The 17,407-nt window shown below is 31.1% G+C and overlaps 1 protein-coding gene across 1 annotated transcript; it reads right to left on the bottom strand.

The window, feature by feature from the left end:
* Window positions 1-8,564: 8,564 nt before the first annotated feature.
* On the bottom strand, window positions 8,565-16,271 carry SPL7 (squamosa promoter binding protein-like 7). Its single transcript, XM_020380677.3, has 10 exons — window positions 15,670-16,271; window positions 15,409-15,590; window positions 14,963-15,177; window positions 14,791-14,865; window positions 14,578-14,685; window positions 14,156-14,270; window positions 13,589-13,724; window positions 11,043-11,205; window positions 9,683-10,252; window positions 8,565-9,033 (listed from the first exon to the last, which is right to left on the bottom strand). Exons 1-10 carry the CDS (start codon window positions 16,086-16,088, stop codon window positions 8,746-8,748), a joined length of 2,271 nt encoding a protein of 756 aa, XP_020236266.1. The 5' UTR covers window positions 16,089-16,271; the 3' UTR covers window positions 8,565-8,745.
* Between the last annotated feature and the right edge of the window lie 1,136 nt (window positions 16,272-17,407).

Below are 17,407 nucleotides of genomic sequence, written 5' to 3' on the forward strand. Positions count from 1 at the left end.
TTTTAGTTGTGCACATCATTTACAAGCAAAATGATGTAAAACTTATTATAATATTTTTTTAATATTATTTTAATACAACTCATATTAATTAGTGTTTGTGCATCATTTTCCTTAATTATATGTATTAAGCATTTGTTTTTCTTTTACTTTATTTTTCGATGTTATATACTACATTATTTATTACATACATTTCTTCTTTCTTTTTTTTATCTTTCTACACCAGGAGGGTGTAGTTTGTGAGGGTACAGTTTTTTCAGTTTGCGTTTTGGCTAATGATTATCTTTAATTGCAAAAACGAAAAGGATTAACCACAGTATTTTTTTAATGTCTTTTGCACAGAATTTATATCATCTCATGAAATTTTGTTGTGTAAAGTTCAGTGAATGTATAGCAAAAGTTATACATGCAAACAGGTTTATGGTTTTGAGAAATTAATTTAGAATCGAAGGTAAAAGAAACAATATAAGATATATAAGAAGAATAGAGTGCGTATACGCTCATTGAATATATACTCTAATGTGAGATAAGAGAAGAAAAATAAAAATATGATAAGTGATGTAATATTAATTAAAGATACATGAAGTGGACAAAAATGAAAAAATTTACCCAGAAACATGAAACAAGAAAGAAAAAAAAAATACTAGGCAAATTTATGAATATCGTTAGTGTTAAATAATTCTGTACCAAAAAAATTGTACGGAGTACAACAAATATACCTGCTCTTGATGTCGGTGTCTGAGTCATGAACTATGATTATTTGATTGAATTAATCGTCTCTCCGGGTAAACCAAAAGTAAAAGCACATGTTTGTATGCCTCGAGCCGTTTTTTTTTCTTTTTCCTGAAACTAGTCATGTAACACAATGTTCTTTCTTAATAATATATATTTGAAATATATATAATTAAAAATTAAATTTTATGTTGTTTTATTTTTGTAATTTTAATGGAATGGAAGTTAAAGTTGTGATAATCCTAGATTAAAATTATAAAGGATATAGTTTAAGTGTATGAAAATTGATTAAAAAAGATGATGTATATAAGGTGAATTTTGATAAATGAATTTCATAAATTTATAACTCTAGAATTTTAGAGAGAAGAGTTCTAAGCCTCAAGGAGAATCATTTTCTCTTTTGTGATTTTTCAAATCTTTTCTTGGTAGTTGTTTTGTGATTTAAGTTCAGAGTCAAGAATGAGAGTAGTTTTTGGTGGTTTTGCAGAGTAGCTTGAAGCATTCATCCACTTTTTTCTTCCTTGTTTCTCTTTAATTCGAAGATAAGAGAAACTTGTAGATTGACTTATTAGTGTTGCATGTGTTGATTTGTGTGTTGTTTGGCCCATTGGTGACATTTAAGTTGGGAATGCATAATTTTATGTTGTTGAGTTTTCTAAGGATGAATATGGGTTGATGATCTTGAGTTTGTAGTGGTGTATGTGATGTTTTATAGGTGTTTTGAGTTGTATGAGGTATAGAGAAAAAGAAACCATGGATTGTCTGTGTTGTATTTGATGTGGGTAACTAGATTTTGTTGAGAGAATGTGATTTCCATGGAAGAACATTGTATTCTCGCTCAGCTAAAAGTGTATGGTTTTTTTAGCGTTCATGCACAAATGAAGAACATAAACCCATTCCTCATATTTTTGCTCAACAGTGAGTATTGGTCACTCAACAATGAGTTCCCAAAAGCTCAGCTAGAAATCAATTTGCTCAACGGGGAGCTCCAAAAAGTTCAGCTCACTCAGTGAGATACTGTTAGCTCAACAAATAGTAGATGACCAAATTAGGTTTTGTGATCTTTATGAATATTGTAGCCTTAGATGTTAGCTTGCCAATGACTTTGTAATCACCTGAAGAAGATATTTATAACTCAAGTTATGATATTTTTAATGAACAGAGGTCAAGTTGTTTAGGCTAAATTGTTGTAATTTTTATGGCGTGTAACTTGAGACTACTCTTGGTGCTAGTTTTGTTAAAGTTATTTGAGCGACAACTTAAAGTTTATATTTTACAATGTTGAATTACTGTACATATATTTATATATACTTGTATAGTTATTTTATTTTTGGTTATAATTATATATATATTTATATATATAATGATGCACATATTCAATTATTATGATTATATTAATTATAGATAATTAGTTATTTCTACGATCAATTGTTGATACGTTGAGTGTAGTAATGATGACAGGCCGCTATAAGTCAAAATCAAAAGCATAAAAGAAAATAAATTAGTTACTTTGTTGGTTTATGTTTAAGAATAATTTCTTGCAATAATATCATTAATTATATTACTTTTTTATTTAGGATATTTATGTTATTTTATACATATTTTTCTTCTTCTTCTTTTTTTTTTTCCATTTTCTACACAACTAAATAAGAATAAGGAAATTTATTAAGTTAAAATTTGATAGCTCAAGGTTTGACACTTGTATTTTTTAATCAAAGACTGAAGTTTGATTTTTGTCTTAATCTTAAAGTCACGACTAAAAGTATCACTTTACAGGTCAAATCTATAAAAAAAAAAAGAGGTATGCCTCTTTATATAAAAAAAAATAAAAAAAATAAAAAAAATTCCCTTTCATTTTCTTTTGTATCAAATAATCTAACAAATCATCTTAACTACTTTCTACTCATTTTCTTTTCACTTTCCTTGAATTGTCGTTAATAAATAATGTTAGAAATTATTTTAAAAAATAAACCAAAATTTACCATTTATTTTATGTGCTTACTTATTCTTAATTTGTCATCATAATTAATTTCTAAGTTCTAACCTTGAAAGTGTGAGAATGTCAATTGAATACGCGATTTCCTAGTCAGATTGTGCTTCACTCAATCATATATAAGAAATATTTAAAACCAATCATATTATAATAGGTTGAAGGTGTCAAGTATGAATTTCAACACAATTTGGCCAGATATTTGATCTAAATTAACAAGTCATAGATCAAAAGAATAAAAGAATGGGAAAGGAAAGATATATGTAGGCGACTTCATTTTATATATAAACGAATCTACATAAAGTTTATGACATATCTAACCCTTTCTAATGTTTCAAAAATAGCAAAGGAAGCTTATCAAAATATCAATATTGTTTTGTTCAGTCCAGCCTCCATTGCCAGATTGATTACGGTATCCCATGCAGATTTGGTTTCTCTGTGTTCGGGGAAAAATAGCATTATCTTCAGAAAACTTTTTTTTTTATGAGCTAGGAACTTAAAATTTTATTCTTAAAAAGAATAATTATAGGATTTTCTTTATCTTGTTAAACCATGTAATTTTTTGTATAAATTATTTTATTTTATTACATATAATATTTTTTTTGGTAATTTAAATAATATTAGCAAACATTAATTTCAATCTAAAATTTAAATATCGATACACTATATAATATATAAAGATATCTTTCGTTTTGAGATATATACTAAGTTTTAAGTTTATTATAATCTTAATTAATCCTAATTAAATTAAAATTTAAAAATTAAGTACACCATTAATAATAAGGGTGATTTGTTTTGGTCCAAATATTTTAATTTTATAAGTTTCTGTTATTTTAAAATTCTTATTTTGGTATTTCTTATTAATAATGAAAATAAATATTATTTTCTTTACTTTGTTTTTATTTATAAAATTTACTTATATTAAAAAATTCGTGCAATGCATGGAAACTTGCATGTTTCAGATTATATTTCCTTGCTTATAAAATAGAAATTTAGGGTTATGTTTATGCTTAATTTAATTTGAACTAATAATGATTAAACCCTAAGCTAATAATGATTCAAGGTCAAATCCATGCTTATATGCTTTATTTATCAAGCTCGCTTGTTATTTTTTTGCAATTTTTTTATTCATAAAAATTATAATAACAATAATAAAATTGAAATTATGTTCATACTATTCAACTTTTCCTTTAGTAGAACAGAAAATTCTTATTATTTTACATTCGAGTATATATAAGACAGACAGAAATCAAGTCTAGACATATCAATTTTACCAAATTAGAATATTATATAAGTACGTGAGTCATGAACTTTTGGCATATTTGAATAAAATAAATAAGAGTACGTAGAGGATCATTGAATAGGGTCCTATGTTGTGGAGCCTCTTAATTTCATTTTTCTTTCCATTTTAATTACGTCGATTGCTTGCAGCGTATGAACATGTACCTACATAAGACACTAGTGTGTGTCTTCATGGTATCTACTTCCTTATTTTGTTTTGTTTTCTAAATAGAGAAAAATCAGTATAAACTCATAAATTAAAGGTTAGTTTTAAATAAGAAAAACTATAATTTATATATGTAGGAAAAGCTTATCTAAATGGAAGAAAACAAGTATCAAAAGTGTCCTTTAATTAACACTAAAAATATAATTAATCTTTACGTCATGTGTCTCAAAGCTTCACAAAATAATTAGTTGAATGGATTCGTATCCTAACACGTTCTTCAGAGAAGATAGCTAGGAAGTGGTCAATAATCCGTGTCTTATGGATTGGTAAATGCAATGTCTTCTTCTCTATTGCTACCAATAACTCACTTTTGTTGCCATCCTCTCAATCATTGAACCATATTTTTGAAATATTAAATTTAAAACTTATTTTTAATTTTTGTAATATATATCTAAAAATGACAAATTGTGATAGTTGAATTTAATGTGATGTTTTCACTAATAGGAACGTTAATATTAATATGTATATTTAATACATTATATATAATATATTTTTTAACAAAATTTAATTATAAAGATTAAAACAATTTTTTTAAAATTATAGGAATAAAAATATCAATTTCAAATTTAAAAATTAAAAATAAATTTACTTTAAATTTAAAAAATTAAAAATATATTTAACCGCTCTACTAACATAGATGATTCGTTTAAGTACAAGAAATAGGTGCATTAGCAACCTGATCGTGGGACTAAAAGAAAACATCAAATATTAGAATTAGACACCGATTTGGCGACACTTTGAAATTTTTGCACAAAATATAATTAAAGTTGGTAGCGACGGGATTTGTGCCAATATGTTGGTCACAAAAGATTTTAAGCAAAACCATCGCCAAATCAATGGCAAAAAAAAATAATAATGAAATAATAATTTGTGACTCATGCTTTCGTCGTCGTTGCTATGTTATGGTTTGCAATTGAATATGTCAGTTGCTAAATTTGTTATATAATTTAAATAGAGGGAAAATTGTTACATAAGTCAAATTGAGCAATTGGTCCATTTTTAAATTTATTTGTCAAATATTGAAGGACATTGAATTGCATATTTTTTAAAGTTTAAGTAACAAAATGTAAAATAACTCTAAGAAAGAGATAATAAAATAAACTCTCTTTTTTTTTTTTTTTTTTTACAGAAGTGATTCATGTTGGACAATATATTTTAACTATTAAATCAATCAATCTTATATTTAATATCCTACATTTAGTCCATCAAAATTTTCTCTCTGGGGTCACCCTCACCCTTTAGCCACCTCCCTTAGAAAATATGGTTTTGCCAATTGAGGAATGCTGGGCACCAACATTAATAAATCAAAATTGTTCAAAAATTATTATTATGAATTTACGGCTGTTGATTGATAATTTTTGTCATGATCGTTCAATGAAATAGTTGAAGATATTTCAAATAAGACATGTAGCATCTTTCTCACAACAAATCAAATAGACACTGTGTGACAACTTCCAAATCTGTGATTCCTGATCCAATGCCTTTAGTGACACTCCCCCCAAATCAGTTCTCAGTTGTAGTCCTACTACCTCATCTAACACCACAACAACTTTGCATGCCTCTTATATATTCCCAACGACGTTGTTTGTTTGACATGTGAGTTCTCCTTGCTGTACCATGATCATGGTATGAACAGTGGTAAGCAACAACAAACAATGTTTGATGACGGTGAATGATGATTATTAATGGTGGTAAACGGTGTTTGTTGATTACACCAAATGGTGGTGGTTGGCATCGCCATGTGGCCGGTGGAAATTGTTGCTAGAGAGTTTTACATCAAAGAGTATTTTGTATAATAAAAATGAGTAAATCATATAATTAAATTTTTGTCATCGTTATATAATCGAAAATTTTAAAGCATTAGATAGATGTGTCTTTTTTATTTATATATTAGTCAACATATCCAACTCCAATTAATGTGAGATTCACTTCACACTTGAATTTCAATACTCTCTCTCAAATGCGAGTCTTTTTCTCATGGTCATGCATCCCTTCAAGCGGATGTCTTTTTCATCCACAAGTATTGAATGGTAATTTAATTGTACCATTGTTGCATATCAACAAGACACTTCCTCCGCATCTTTATAGAGACTTCAATGCAAGTCATGATTCCCTCTTGAAACTCTTGACAATTCTGCAATCCTACTTTTAGATTCATTACTAATTCTATTGGTCAATACTTGTTTGAGTCAATCATCAATCACTTGGTTGAATCATCAATTTTGATATCACTATTAAAGAGTTTTACACTAATGAACATTTCGCACAGTAGGTAATGAGTAAATCATATGAGTGAATTTAACACTATAATATATCTTAAAATCTTAAGACATTAAATAGGTAAGTCACTTTTAATTATATACTATTTAACATATCGAACTTTAATCAATATGTAACTTTACCGTTAAATTCAAATCATTATTTAGGTGAGAGAAAAAGTTGAACAAAAAATAATTAAATACAAAAATATACAACATAAAACTTATAAATAAAATTAATCTAATAACTAAAAATATGGGCCACCATGAATTACCTAACAAGTATCCATCCTGACCTTCATTTCCACAATTCTAAGTTTAGACATTCCCTATTATATTAATCAATTTGCTATGAAACTCTAGAGTCTAGATTCTAATATATAAAAAGTGATGAATATAGGTCACCTTAGCCAATAAAGTAACCCTACTTTTTAAAACCTTACAACGTGTGTAGGTTGTAGTAGGGTCAAGTAAGATGTTACTTTTTTTTTATTTTTTATCAGGATCATTTATTTCAAATTTCAGCATTGATTAATATTAGACTGGCCAACTTGCAGATTAATTCCATGAGTATTATTATTATTTTTCTTATTATTATTATTATTTACTTTTTTCTAATAGTCAAAAATTCAATTCATGAAGGGACACTAACACTTAGCACAAGATGTTCCAAACCATCAAATGAATTGTGGTGATCTTCTTGTTAAGATCAATTTTGTCTGTCTTAATAATATAAAACTTTTTTTTTCCCAGAATGATAGCATTAAAAAAATAAAAGTAGAAATTGAAAAATAAACTTGATTTTTTTTAAAGGAATAAACATTAATTTTATGATTGATAAATAAATCCATCTGGACTGTTATTTTATTACTAGTACTTGTTGAAAATTATAAAATTGAATAAATCTCCCTGTTTAATGCACCACGCTAATAATTTTATATCTTTAATAAATATAGACAAATATAAGAATATATTAAGGAATATGTCAGGAAGAATATTTCTAACGCTGATCAATACCTAATTAGCATTCTTGTTTATTTATTAATTTTCTTCATTACAGATTCATCACCACTTTATTCCTGAAAAAATATTCGTCATTTCATTTCTGCTCCACAATTCATGTATGTGTTGGGTTGGGTACCTTCATTTTTTAGTCTTATTATTCTTTCTTTTCTTTTTCTTTTCATTTTAGTTGGACTAAATTACACAATGGTTAGAAGAAAAAATTAGAATAGAAACAGGAGGACTAGATTCAATCGTTGCGTCTTTCTAATTTTTTCTATACATAAAAAAAAGGGGCTGGATTCATTATTATTAATATTTTCGTTTTTATTTTCATTTTTTAATTAATTTTGTTTATATTTTATATCTGTTAATAGATAACATACTAATTAAAAAAAGTAATAATAAAGAGGACGACGTCAAAATTGAATGTTCACATGTTAAAACCTTAATTTGGTCCCTTATAATATTTTAAAGTTTTAATTTAATCTCACTTTAATATTTTGGTTCAATTTAGTCCCACATGTCAAAAATACTAACAATGTTTGCCTTCCGTCTAAATTTCTCAAACGTCATTAAAAAGCCGTGAGAATTATTCTCACGCCCGTGATTCTCAATCACGCCCGTGATTCTCACGGTGTAAATCACATCAAAAAAATCTGCTAAGTAAAAATCGTGAAAATCACATCCGTGATTCCCAATCACATGGATACTCCTAAACGACATTTAAAAAATTTAGACGGAAGACAAACATTATTTGCACTTTTAATAGGTGGGACTAAATTAAACCCAAAAATTAAAATAAGACTAAATTTAAATTTTAAAATATTATAGGGGACCAAATTAGGATGTTCACACAATCTTTCCAACTTAACAATTTTACTTTCATACTACTATCAGAACCTTTTTCACAATGAACTTTTATATAGGATTTAACCTGATTTATCAAACTCGAATAGTCGTGGGTTTATTTAAAACTAAAAAAATAATAATAATCAATTAAGAAAATGAACCATATTAATAATAATAATAATAATGCTATGAATTTAAATTTTAACTATGATCAGACTCGTTGCAGTTACAGCACCTGCAAGTCCCTCTGGACATCCGATTAAATTGATAATGCACAACTTAGCAATGTTGGATTAAGCTTCCAATGTAATAAACTACCTAATCATCCCAATAACATAACACCAGTTTATTTAGTGTTACAACAAATATGTACCAGCTAGAAGATGAGTACAAAAAAATTGAAACATCTAATAGTTAAACAAGCACCTTCTGACGGATACAGCTAACTCACTAATCCTCCCAGGATGAAGGACAGCCACACATACCCCGAGACAAACAGCAACAGAAACAATCACAAAAATAGCTGGTCGAGAGATCAAGAATCCCCTGCCCAAACATCGGCGCCCATATCTTCCAGGCAACTCTTCCACATTCATTATAATATCCCTTTTTAAAAGGGGTATTCTTTCATTTTTGTCATTGGAAGTTGGACTTTTTAATACTCCCCACTTTGCATCTGCTCTCGACAGGATACCCTGCAAAACAAATATTCATGTACAAAATGCATGTTAATTGTTATGGCAGTGTCACTAAATCTTACAAACTATCCGAAGTTATAAAACCAGAATAACCATTGATAATTACTAAATCACTAAGGCCACTCATTCTAATCTGATTCTGCCTCATTTGTTAACCATATGACAAAAGGAGTGGTAACCATTGATTGCTTCTATTATTTCAACGAGCAACTCTATTTCTTATTTATATGCTATTCTCACTTCTTTTTTCTAGATATACTCTTTCCCTTTCTTTTTTAATCGATCATACCCCGGCTCCCACTTTGTGTGTTAGCAACTTCCTTCTGTACTTCTATAATAATATCATAATAAACTCGATTGTTATCATGAAATCTGCACACCAACACTTCAATCATTTAAGTTCCCTGCTATAAAATTTTACGGAATTAAAACAGTTCAGAGCTCTAACTAATTGATTGCCATTGCCACCAGTTTAGAGTATTAAGAGTTAGACTGCTTATATTATTATAGGATGCATCAAATTTTATTTTCCATTGTATGGTAAGAAAAAGACCACAAAGTAAAATGTAAAGCATCTTAATCTAAAACTTCAAAATACGTTCATATTGCATCATCAAGGATAAAAAACTAAGAGAATAGTTCTAACCTGACTGTTAACTGCAACTGATAGATTGTTATCTTGGGAGCATCCCTGAACAAGTTGATAGCCTTCCATTTCAGAGTGCACAATTATACCTCCACCTTTCTGATGTTTCTGATATATGGCATTTCTAGCATTATGTATGTGATTCAGGAGTTGTGTCATGTCAACATCACTCGTCCTATTAATCACAATATTATTGGATTTCATGCTTTCTGTCAAGATTATCAAATTTGGTAATATTTTTCCCAAAATGATTGTTGAATCATTGCATATCAGAAAATCCAACAAATGACAATATCTATTAATTTGTGAAGCTGTCATCACCCTGTCAAAATTTTCTGAAATAGTGTCCTTTAGCAACCATGCTATATCTACAAGTAAGTCTGATGATGATGTGTGACTAAGTGCGAAAGTTTCACATGAGCTACAGATAGAATAACCAGATGCTGATCGGAATTCTTTCGAAAGGAGAGATACATCTAATTTTTGCTGCAGTGTCTTCATTTCAGTACAAATTTCTTTATCCCCAATGAGTACAGGAATAAAATTTGATAAACCCGATTCATTCTCCACCTACATAAAGCAAAAGGAATATGATAAAACACAAGGGGTAAGAAATATGAATTGGCATAAAAGCAACGATTTAAAAAAAATTAAGAAAAAAAAAAAGGTTCTTCCATGTTGATGTGAAGCATTTAAAAATGAAACTTAATCAAACTTGTAAATGGATCAACAATCGATACTGTATTAAATCAAAAGGTGCAGACAATTTATCTTAATTTTATGTTATTATCAATAAGACACATCTAATTAATAAAGCATTAGAACGATTCAGTACTAGATTTCAAAGTTAATTCAATAACTCTCTTAATCACTGCAGCCATTAGTCGCAAAGCATCCTTACATAAATTACAAGTACTTTGACAACAACCAGTCTAGTAAAAAGACCCAACAGGATAACAGTTCTGAATACCAGGGAGTGACTTTCTAAATTACAGGAGTAATATGCTACCGCAGTTTGGCATGCTGCAATATGGTGATCTTCTGATGTCTATAAATTTAGTTATCAGAAAAATAAACTAACACAAAATACAAAAAAGAATTATAAACCAAAAATGGCACCCAAATTTATGATCTGGTTAAGCTCAAAGTACTCAATTGTGGCCATTAAAAATTCTACTGTCATTAATTTGTTTGATGATTTTCTAGCACATATTGTTAACACACATATAACACATTAGAAGTGACTATGGTCAACATCAGGTGCTCCCAATGTATAAGCTAAAAAAACGTAGCAGTAGACAAATAAAACATTCAGGTCAAAGCATAGTTAAAGGAAACAGAAGTATACGTCAATTATTACCTCAATAAATGCAGGCCCTAAGAAACTTTTCTCAGTATGAGGGACATATATCTTGTATAACTGATTGTCAAAAGCACAAGAAATATTTTCTTCAGTCCAGTTATGTGGAGACGGTACACAATACTCACATTTTAGATACTTTCCAGAAAATGATACAAGAAGCCTGCCATGACGCCACCTCAATACAGTCAGAAGCACATTCACAAGTGAACCAGAATATAAACTAGCCATTAAGATGATAAATTTGAAAATGAGAATATATCAACTGAAATAAAAGAAAGTATAAAGCATGATCAATTTGAAATCATATTATATTTTCTAATAGAATTGAGATTGGAGAATAACGGAAAAGGATTATAACAAAGTTTGCACCACATGTGCTGCCTATTTACCATGCTCTGGGGCTATAAGCCTATAATCATATACGGAACTTACATTCCAAAATAAAATAAATATAGGGGTGCTAATGTGTTGAGCTATTCTTGAACTATTCAAGCTCTACTCATTAAACACTCGATCAAGCTCGTTTGTTTAATTATTAAATAAACAAACTAAAGCCAGACATTGTGCTCAATTACTTAAATGAGTCAAGCTCAAGCTTTACAAACTCAAAATTAATGACTCATGAATAGCTCATCCATTTAAATTGATAATGGATATTTAACTAGCCTTTGTTATTTAGGGCATTAAAATTAATTTTGAAGCTTTTTTTTTTTTGTAGTAATCAAGATGTTATGATTATGAATTTTTTTATTTACTTTATGAAAATGCAATAATCTAGAATGTCTGAATTCCACATACCACGTGTTGAGCATATATTTTTATTTGTAGATTATAATCTAGCATTAAAATGTTTATTAAGTACTAAATCAATAAAAAAAAAATATTAAGAAAAATTTTGTAAAAGAAAAACAAGTTATAAATGAGCTAAACATGTCAAGTACAAGCTTTCAAATAGGCTTGTTTAAATAAATGAGTCAAGTTTGAACAACCCATTTTTTTTCCACAAGCCAAGCGTAAACTTCAAGTGTTCAGCTCCCACTAGACTCGTTTACACCCTATGCATAAGGCATAACGATTACTGACAGTGACTAACCACTTGTGACCACTTCCAACAGCATAAACAAAATTTTACAAGTGTCGTCAAGATCGCTCATTAAAACATGAAACCGCAAAATTTTACAAGTGTTGTTAAAAAACAGCCATGGTGGACTTTGGTGGTGGATTTTTCTCTGACCACCATTCTATGGCGGTGGCATTGCGGATTTTGCATGTGAGGCCATGGTGGCCACTGTTCATCTAGCACCCGTGGCAGAGTGTGGAAGCTGTGGCCATGGCAGAGTTGAAGAAGACAAAGATGGAAAAAGAGAGGCCAGTGGTAAAAATCTGATGAGAAAAGAAAATATGGGTTTTGGGTCATTTGACCCCTTAACCTCTCCTTTTTACCTTTGATGTTTGACTCTACCTCTGCATTACAATTTTATTTACGCAATTATACACACACACACCATGCTCCCGCCATAATCAGCAATGCCATCCACCATATGTATATGGTGAATTTTCATCTGTCTGCCATGATCCGCCATCAAAAACACTGTTTTACATCTCATGGCCTTCTCCCCAATCGGATCATGCATGAAATTGCTTCAGTGGGATTAGACAATGTTCCCAATTCTGCAAGTTGCCTTTTCTGAGTCAGGTTGTGTGTCCCGGTTGGCCCAAATGTTTTATTACCATTTTCCCCCAAATCAGAGATGCTCCTCTCATTCTCAGACCTATTCTCATATACAAGCCTCATACTCATTCAGCTCACCTCATTCTATCTCCCACTTCAAACATCTCTTGGTCTCTCCCTCTCGTATCTCAGTTCTGATTTCTGGGTGTTAGCAGTTGTGCTTTAGTGCTTGTGTGTGTGACGACTGATCCTGAAAACCACTCCCTTTTGTCTATCTCAAGTTTCGGTGATTCTTCTTGTTTTGTTTTGGATATTTTGGTGGTTTGGTCGGTGGTCCTGTTTTATAGAGCTGAAAATGACTTCTACTGGTGTTGGGCCAAGTGGTAGTGGGGCAGGGGCAGTAGGTTGTTGGTGGTGTACATGACTAATTCTGACTTTTTTGGATGCTATGGACTTATTGTTATGAAATTTCAGTTTTAAGTTTGCTTTATGTTTTCATTAATAGGAACACTCTGTCGGTCTATCTGACATTACTTCTTTGTCAACAACCAATTACATGTGAACTCAAAGTTAATAGATTATTGTTTATTGGACACAAAAAATATTTAGGTTTTGGGCTCAGTGAGATCTAAGGATGCTTCAATCCCTCATCCATAATATTGCACATCTCCCACTCTCTTTTTGCTTATGGATTCAATATTTCTAAAAACGTTTATAATGCTAAACATTACCCAAACTTATAGGTCCTCAACATTGCTAAAAACATCTATAATGCACAAATGCAGGCAAACATGCTTATGTTATGTCTATTACATAAATAAACGCAACAAAGAACTGCTTTAAATGATTATAAGAGGTGACAATTACACACCGAAACTTAGGTTGCAGTAAGTTACTTCCACAAACAACAAACTCCATGGGTTTGCCAGCCTCAAAGTATGTGGGATGAACATAGTGAAGCCTTGGTGCCTGCATGCTTACCTCAACTCTCGTCACAGAAGTTCCATCTGTAACCATTGAAATGTGCTTGTTGAAATTATATAGTTTTTGGCATAGAGGAGGGAAAAGAGATAACAAAGACTGAATATATGGAAAGTGGTATTGACTTGATATGATAAGATGTTAAAATATGATACAAAACATAAAGTGATAACCCTTATTTATATTAATATTATATCATAATCCTAACTAAATAAGGAAACAAATCATGAAATATTAAGAAATGCAGAACCTAATTCAATAGAGACTTAATATTGTTTAGTTTGTTTGTAAAAATTAGAACATAATGCACATCTCCAAGATGGAGGATAAATACCCTACAAAGCGATTAATATTGTCATAAGTATGAAGGTATAAAATACTAAAATAGAGTGAACCAAAAGGAAGATAAATAAAAACACCCACACATACATAGTAAACAAATGAAACAGCAAAAAACCTTTCATAACACGGAAGATCATGTCATTCAGATGAACTAGTGCAGTGCCTCTTCCAGATAGCATCTTTCCAGGAGCAACAAGATCATGCACATAGTCCAAAGAGTCTCTAAATAACTGGTTGGTCCACAAGACAGAAAGATAGAATGAAATTAGAAAAAAAAAAAAAAAAAAAAAAAGGATGAACAAATCAAATTCAGTAAAAACTTGAAACAGACATTCTTGCTTTTTAATATAAGTATGAAATTCTAGTGTCATAAAATTAAAAGAGAGAGTATGTATCACAAAAACTGCCAAGATTAATGAGCAGAACAAAGAACCATACAGTCCATTAGACCAATATTGGAGCAGGTGACCAGTAATAAGGCCAATTAAACATGACACAAGAACCCGAAATGTAAAGAACATCAAGTTGAACCCTTACATTTATCCACATAATGTTAGGCATTGCAATAAAAACTGTCAGGATCGTACAACCAGGACGGATATATCCCTCCAACTCTAAAGGCATACTTGCCAACCATTGGAATATCTGCAAATGCATTTGGCTGCCTGTTAATCAGTTGCTCGCATGTACACGGCAGAAGATCTAGCCACTATTTAAATACTAAACTGCAATAACAATGCTTTAAAATACTTGGTGTCGTAGCCTTCTAGGAAACTCCGCAGGATTCCAATCATAAAGCTTAAAAGAAATCCGACCTGTTTGGCACTACAAGAAAACTTTCAATCAGTAAACATTAACCACAATTTCCAGAACAACAACATACATTTACAACAGAAACAAATAAACAATAAGAACAACCCACCATGGATGAATAGGCACTCTTGTCACAATAAGAAGGCGAATTAGAAGTGTTCCCACTATTCACTCGCGTATCACCAGAAACAGCCAAGGACACAACAGTATCATTGTTAATATTTTGGGCATCAGGAGCCGAGCCCGGAATGGGTACTGGCTCATCATCTTCAGGATCTGGAGACACTCCTTTTTCATTGACCTCGGCACTCAAATTTGAACCATCTGTACGGTGCACACACAATTACGCAGACAGTAAGCATTCTTGTAACACAGTGACCAACATCATTTCCATTCCTAGTGGAATAATTAATCACATGCCACATGAAGAAAATAATAGAAAAATGGAGAAAAACAAACGACGTCAAAGTTTCTGTGATCTCCACTACAGAATTGCAATCGTAACCGCAATTTCCCACAATAGCAGGGATCGCGAGAGTAGTACCGAACACTCACCTTTTTGTGCATCGACATCACAATTGTTTTCTTCGTTTTGATTAGCACTAGCAGGCTCAGCTTCGTTAAGCGCATCACCACTGGAATCTGCTGGAGGCTTCCTTCGCCTTCTGGTGTTATGGCGCTCCAATTTCCTTCTGCAGCTGCGTTTACCCTCGTCGAAATCCGATAAAACGTGAAACCTACGAAGAAACAATATAACTATGATGGAATTGAAGCATAATATGAGGAGCAAGTAACTAAGCAGCGGAGGAATCGCACTTTCCGCACTGCTGGCAGTATCTCTTGGCCTCGCCGTGGAGGAGGACGGTGGCGGCATTGGCGCAGAGGAGGCAGACTCTGTGGCGGCGGTGGTAGCCTTTGAGTTGGGAGATGTCGGCCTGGCAGGCGGGGACCTGGCAGCGGGCGGAGGCGGAGGCGGAGGCGCGGGGGCGCTTCTTGGCGGGCAAACCGACGTCGTCGAGCTTGGCGTCGAGTTCGGGGCAGGCGCAGGGGACCCGACCCGCGAGGAAGTTGGAGCAGGTGAGTCTGGGGTCGCGCTTTCGGACCTTGTTGTCGTTGGGGATCTCGGGGGGAGGGTCGGGTAAGGGGAGAGAGAGCGAGTTGTCGTTTTCGTCTAGGTTGAAGTCGAGGAGGTAGGAGAAGTCCCAGAGAGAGGAAGGGTCTTCAGCGTCGTCCATGGTGATGGATTGGGATTGGAATTGGAATTGGAACCCTAATTGAAATGTTGGTGTGGTTGTTAGGAGTGGTTGGATGTTTGGCGGAGAATGGAAGATACGACGGCTTTCGGTTCCACACCTGTGCTAGACAATACCAATGGGGTCATCGTTGCTACATTTCCAAGCTTTCTCTTTCTTCTCTCACTCTACAGTATACTTCTATAATAATTATTATTATTTAATATTTACTTTTACTTTTTCACTTCTCACTTGCTACCAAGGATCACTATTTTGACCCATGATATATAAAAAAATACATATTCTTCATGTAACAATAAAGGATAAAAAGGAAAAAAAAATGTGCAATTTTATGTAATAATAAACGAACCAGTCGCTTAGTATTTTTTTAAAATATCTGTATTAGAGATGATAGATTTAGTTAAAATTAGAACCTGGAACTAGTTAAGAATAAGACATAAAAAATTTAGGTATAATTTTATTTTTTGTCCATGAATCTAACAGCTAGCCTTACCTAGGTAGATATATTCAAGTGGTAAATAAGATTATTGGAGAAATCTCTGCAATTTTTATTTTAAAGTTGTGAGTTGGATATGATGAACTAACTTAAATTCCTAGTTTGGAACAGTGTTTTTAGTGATCCATAATACATATATCACATATGATATTTTTGTAATAGATTGGAGTACCTCTTGTACTTCTTTTAATTTTAATTATTTGGATTATAAAAAAAATCTAGTTGATACTATATAATTTTCTTAATATATCATTTTTAAATATGTTATTGATTATACGAGAGATTAAAATAAGATTTTTAAAAAAATATAAAAAATAAAATAATAATTTTATATTTAAGAAATCAAAATAAATTTATTCTAAATTCAAAAGTGAGAATTTTCTGTATAATGTAAACAAGTATTTTTGTATTAAAATATTCACTTTTTTCTGTTGTAGTACCAAGGAATAATCATTTGAAAATTTAATGCTTTCCTATTTGTGTTAAGTATGAATGACGGTTTTTCTCGTGAAAATTAGAAAAAATAAAAAGGAAAGAAAGAGAAGTTCAGACAAACAACAATTATTTAAGAATTATAAAAGATGGGGTGAAAAAGGATTAATAATAGATTTATAAAAATTTGGGTTCAATTTTTATTATTATTATAATTATTTACTGATATGAGTAAATTATTTTATTATTAACACGGAGCATAATTTTAAGTTTTCATGTTCAAATTTATTTTATAAAATTGGTTCTCATATGTTACACACATGTGAAGTGAAGGAGAAAGAGAAATATTTATATTTACAAAATAAGGTTTCAT

This window comes from Cajanus cajan, chromosome 1, assembly GCF_000230855.2.
Source record: "Cajanus cajan strain Asha chromosome 1, NIPB_CcT2T_4, whole genome shotgun sequence".
Classification (NCBI taxonomy): domain Eukaryota; kingdom Viridiplantae; phylum Streptophyta; class Magnoliopsida; order Fabales; family Fabaceae; genus Cajanus; species Cajanus cajan.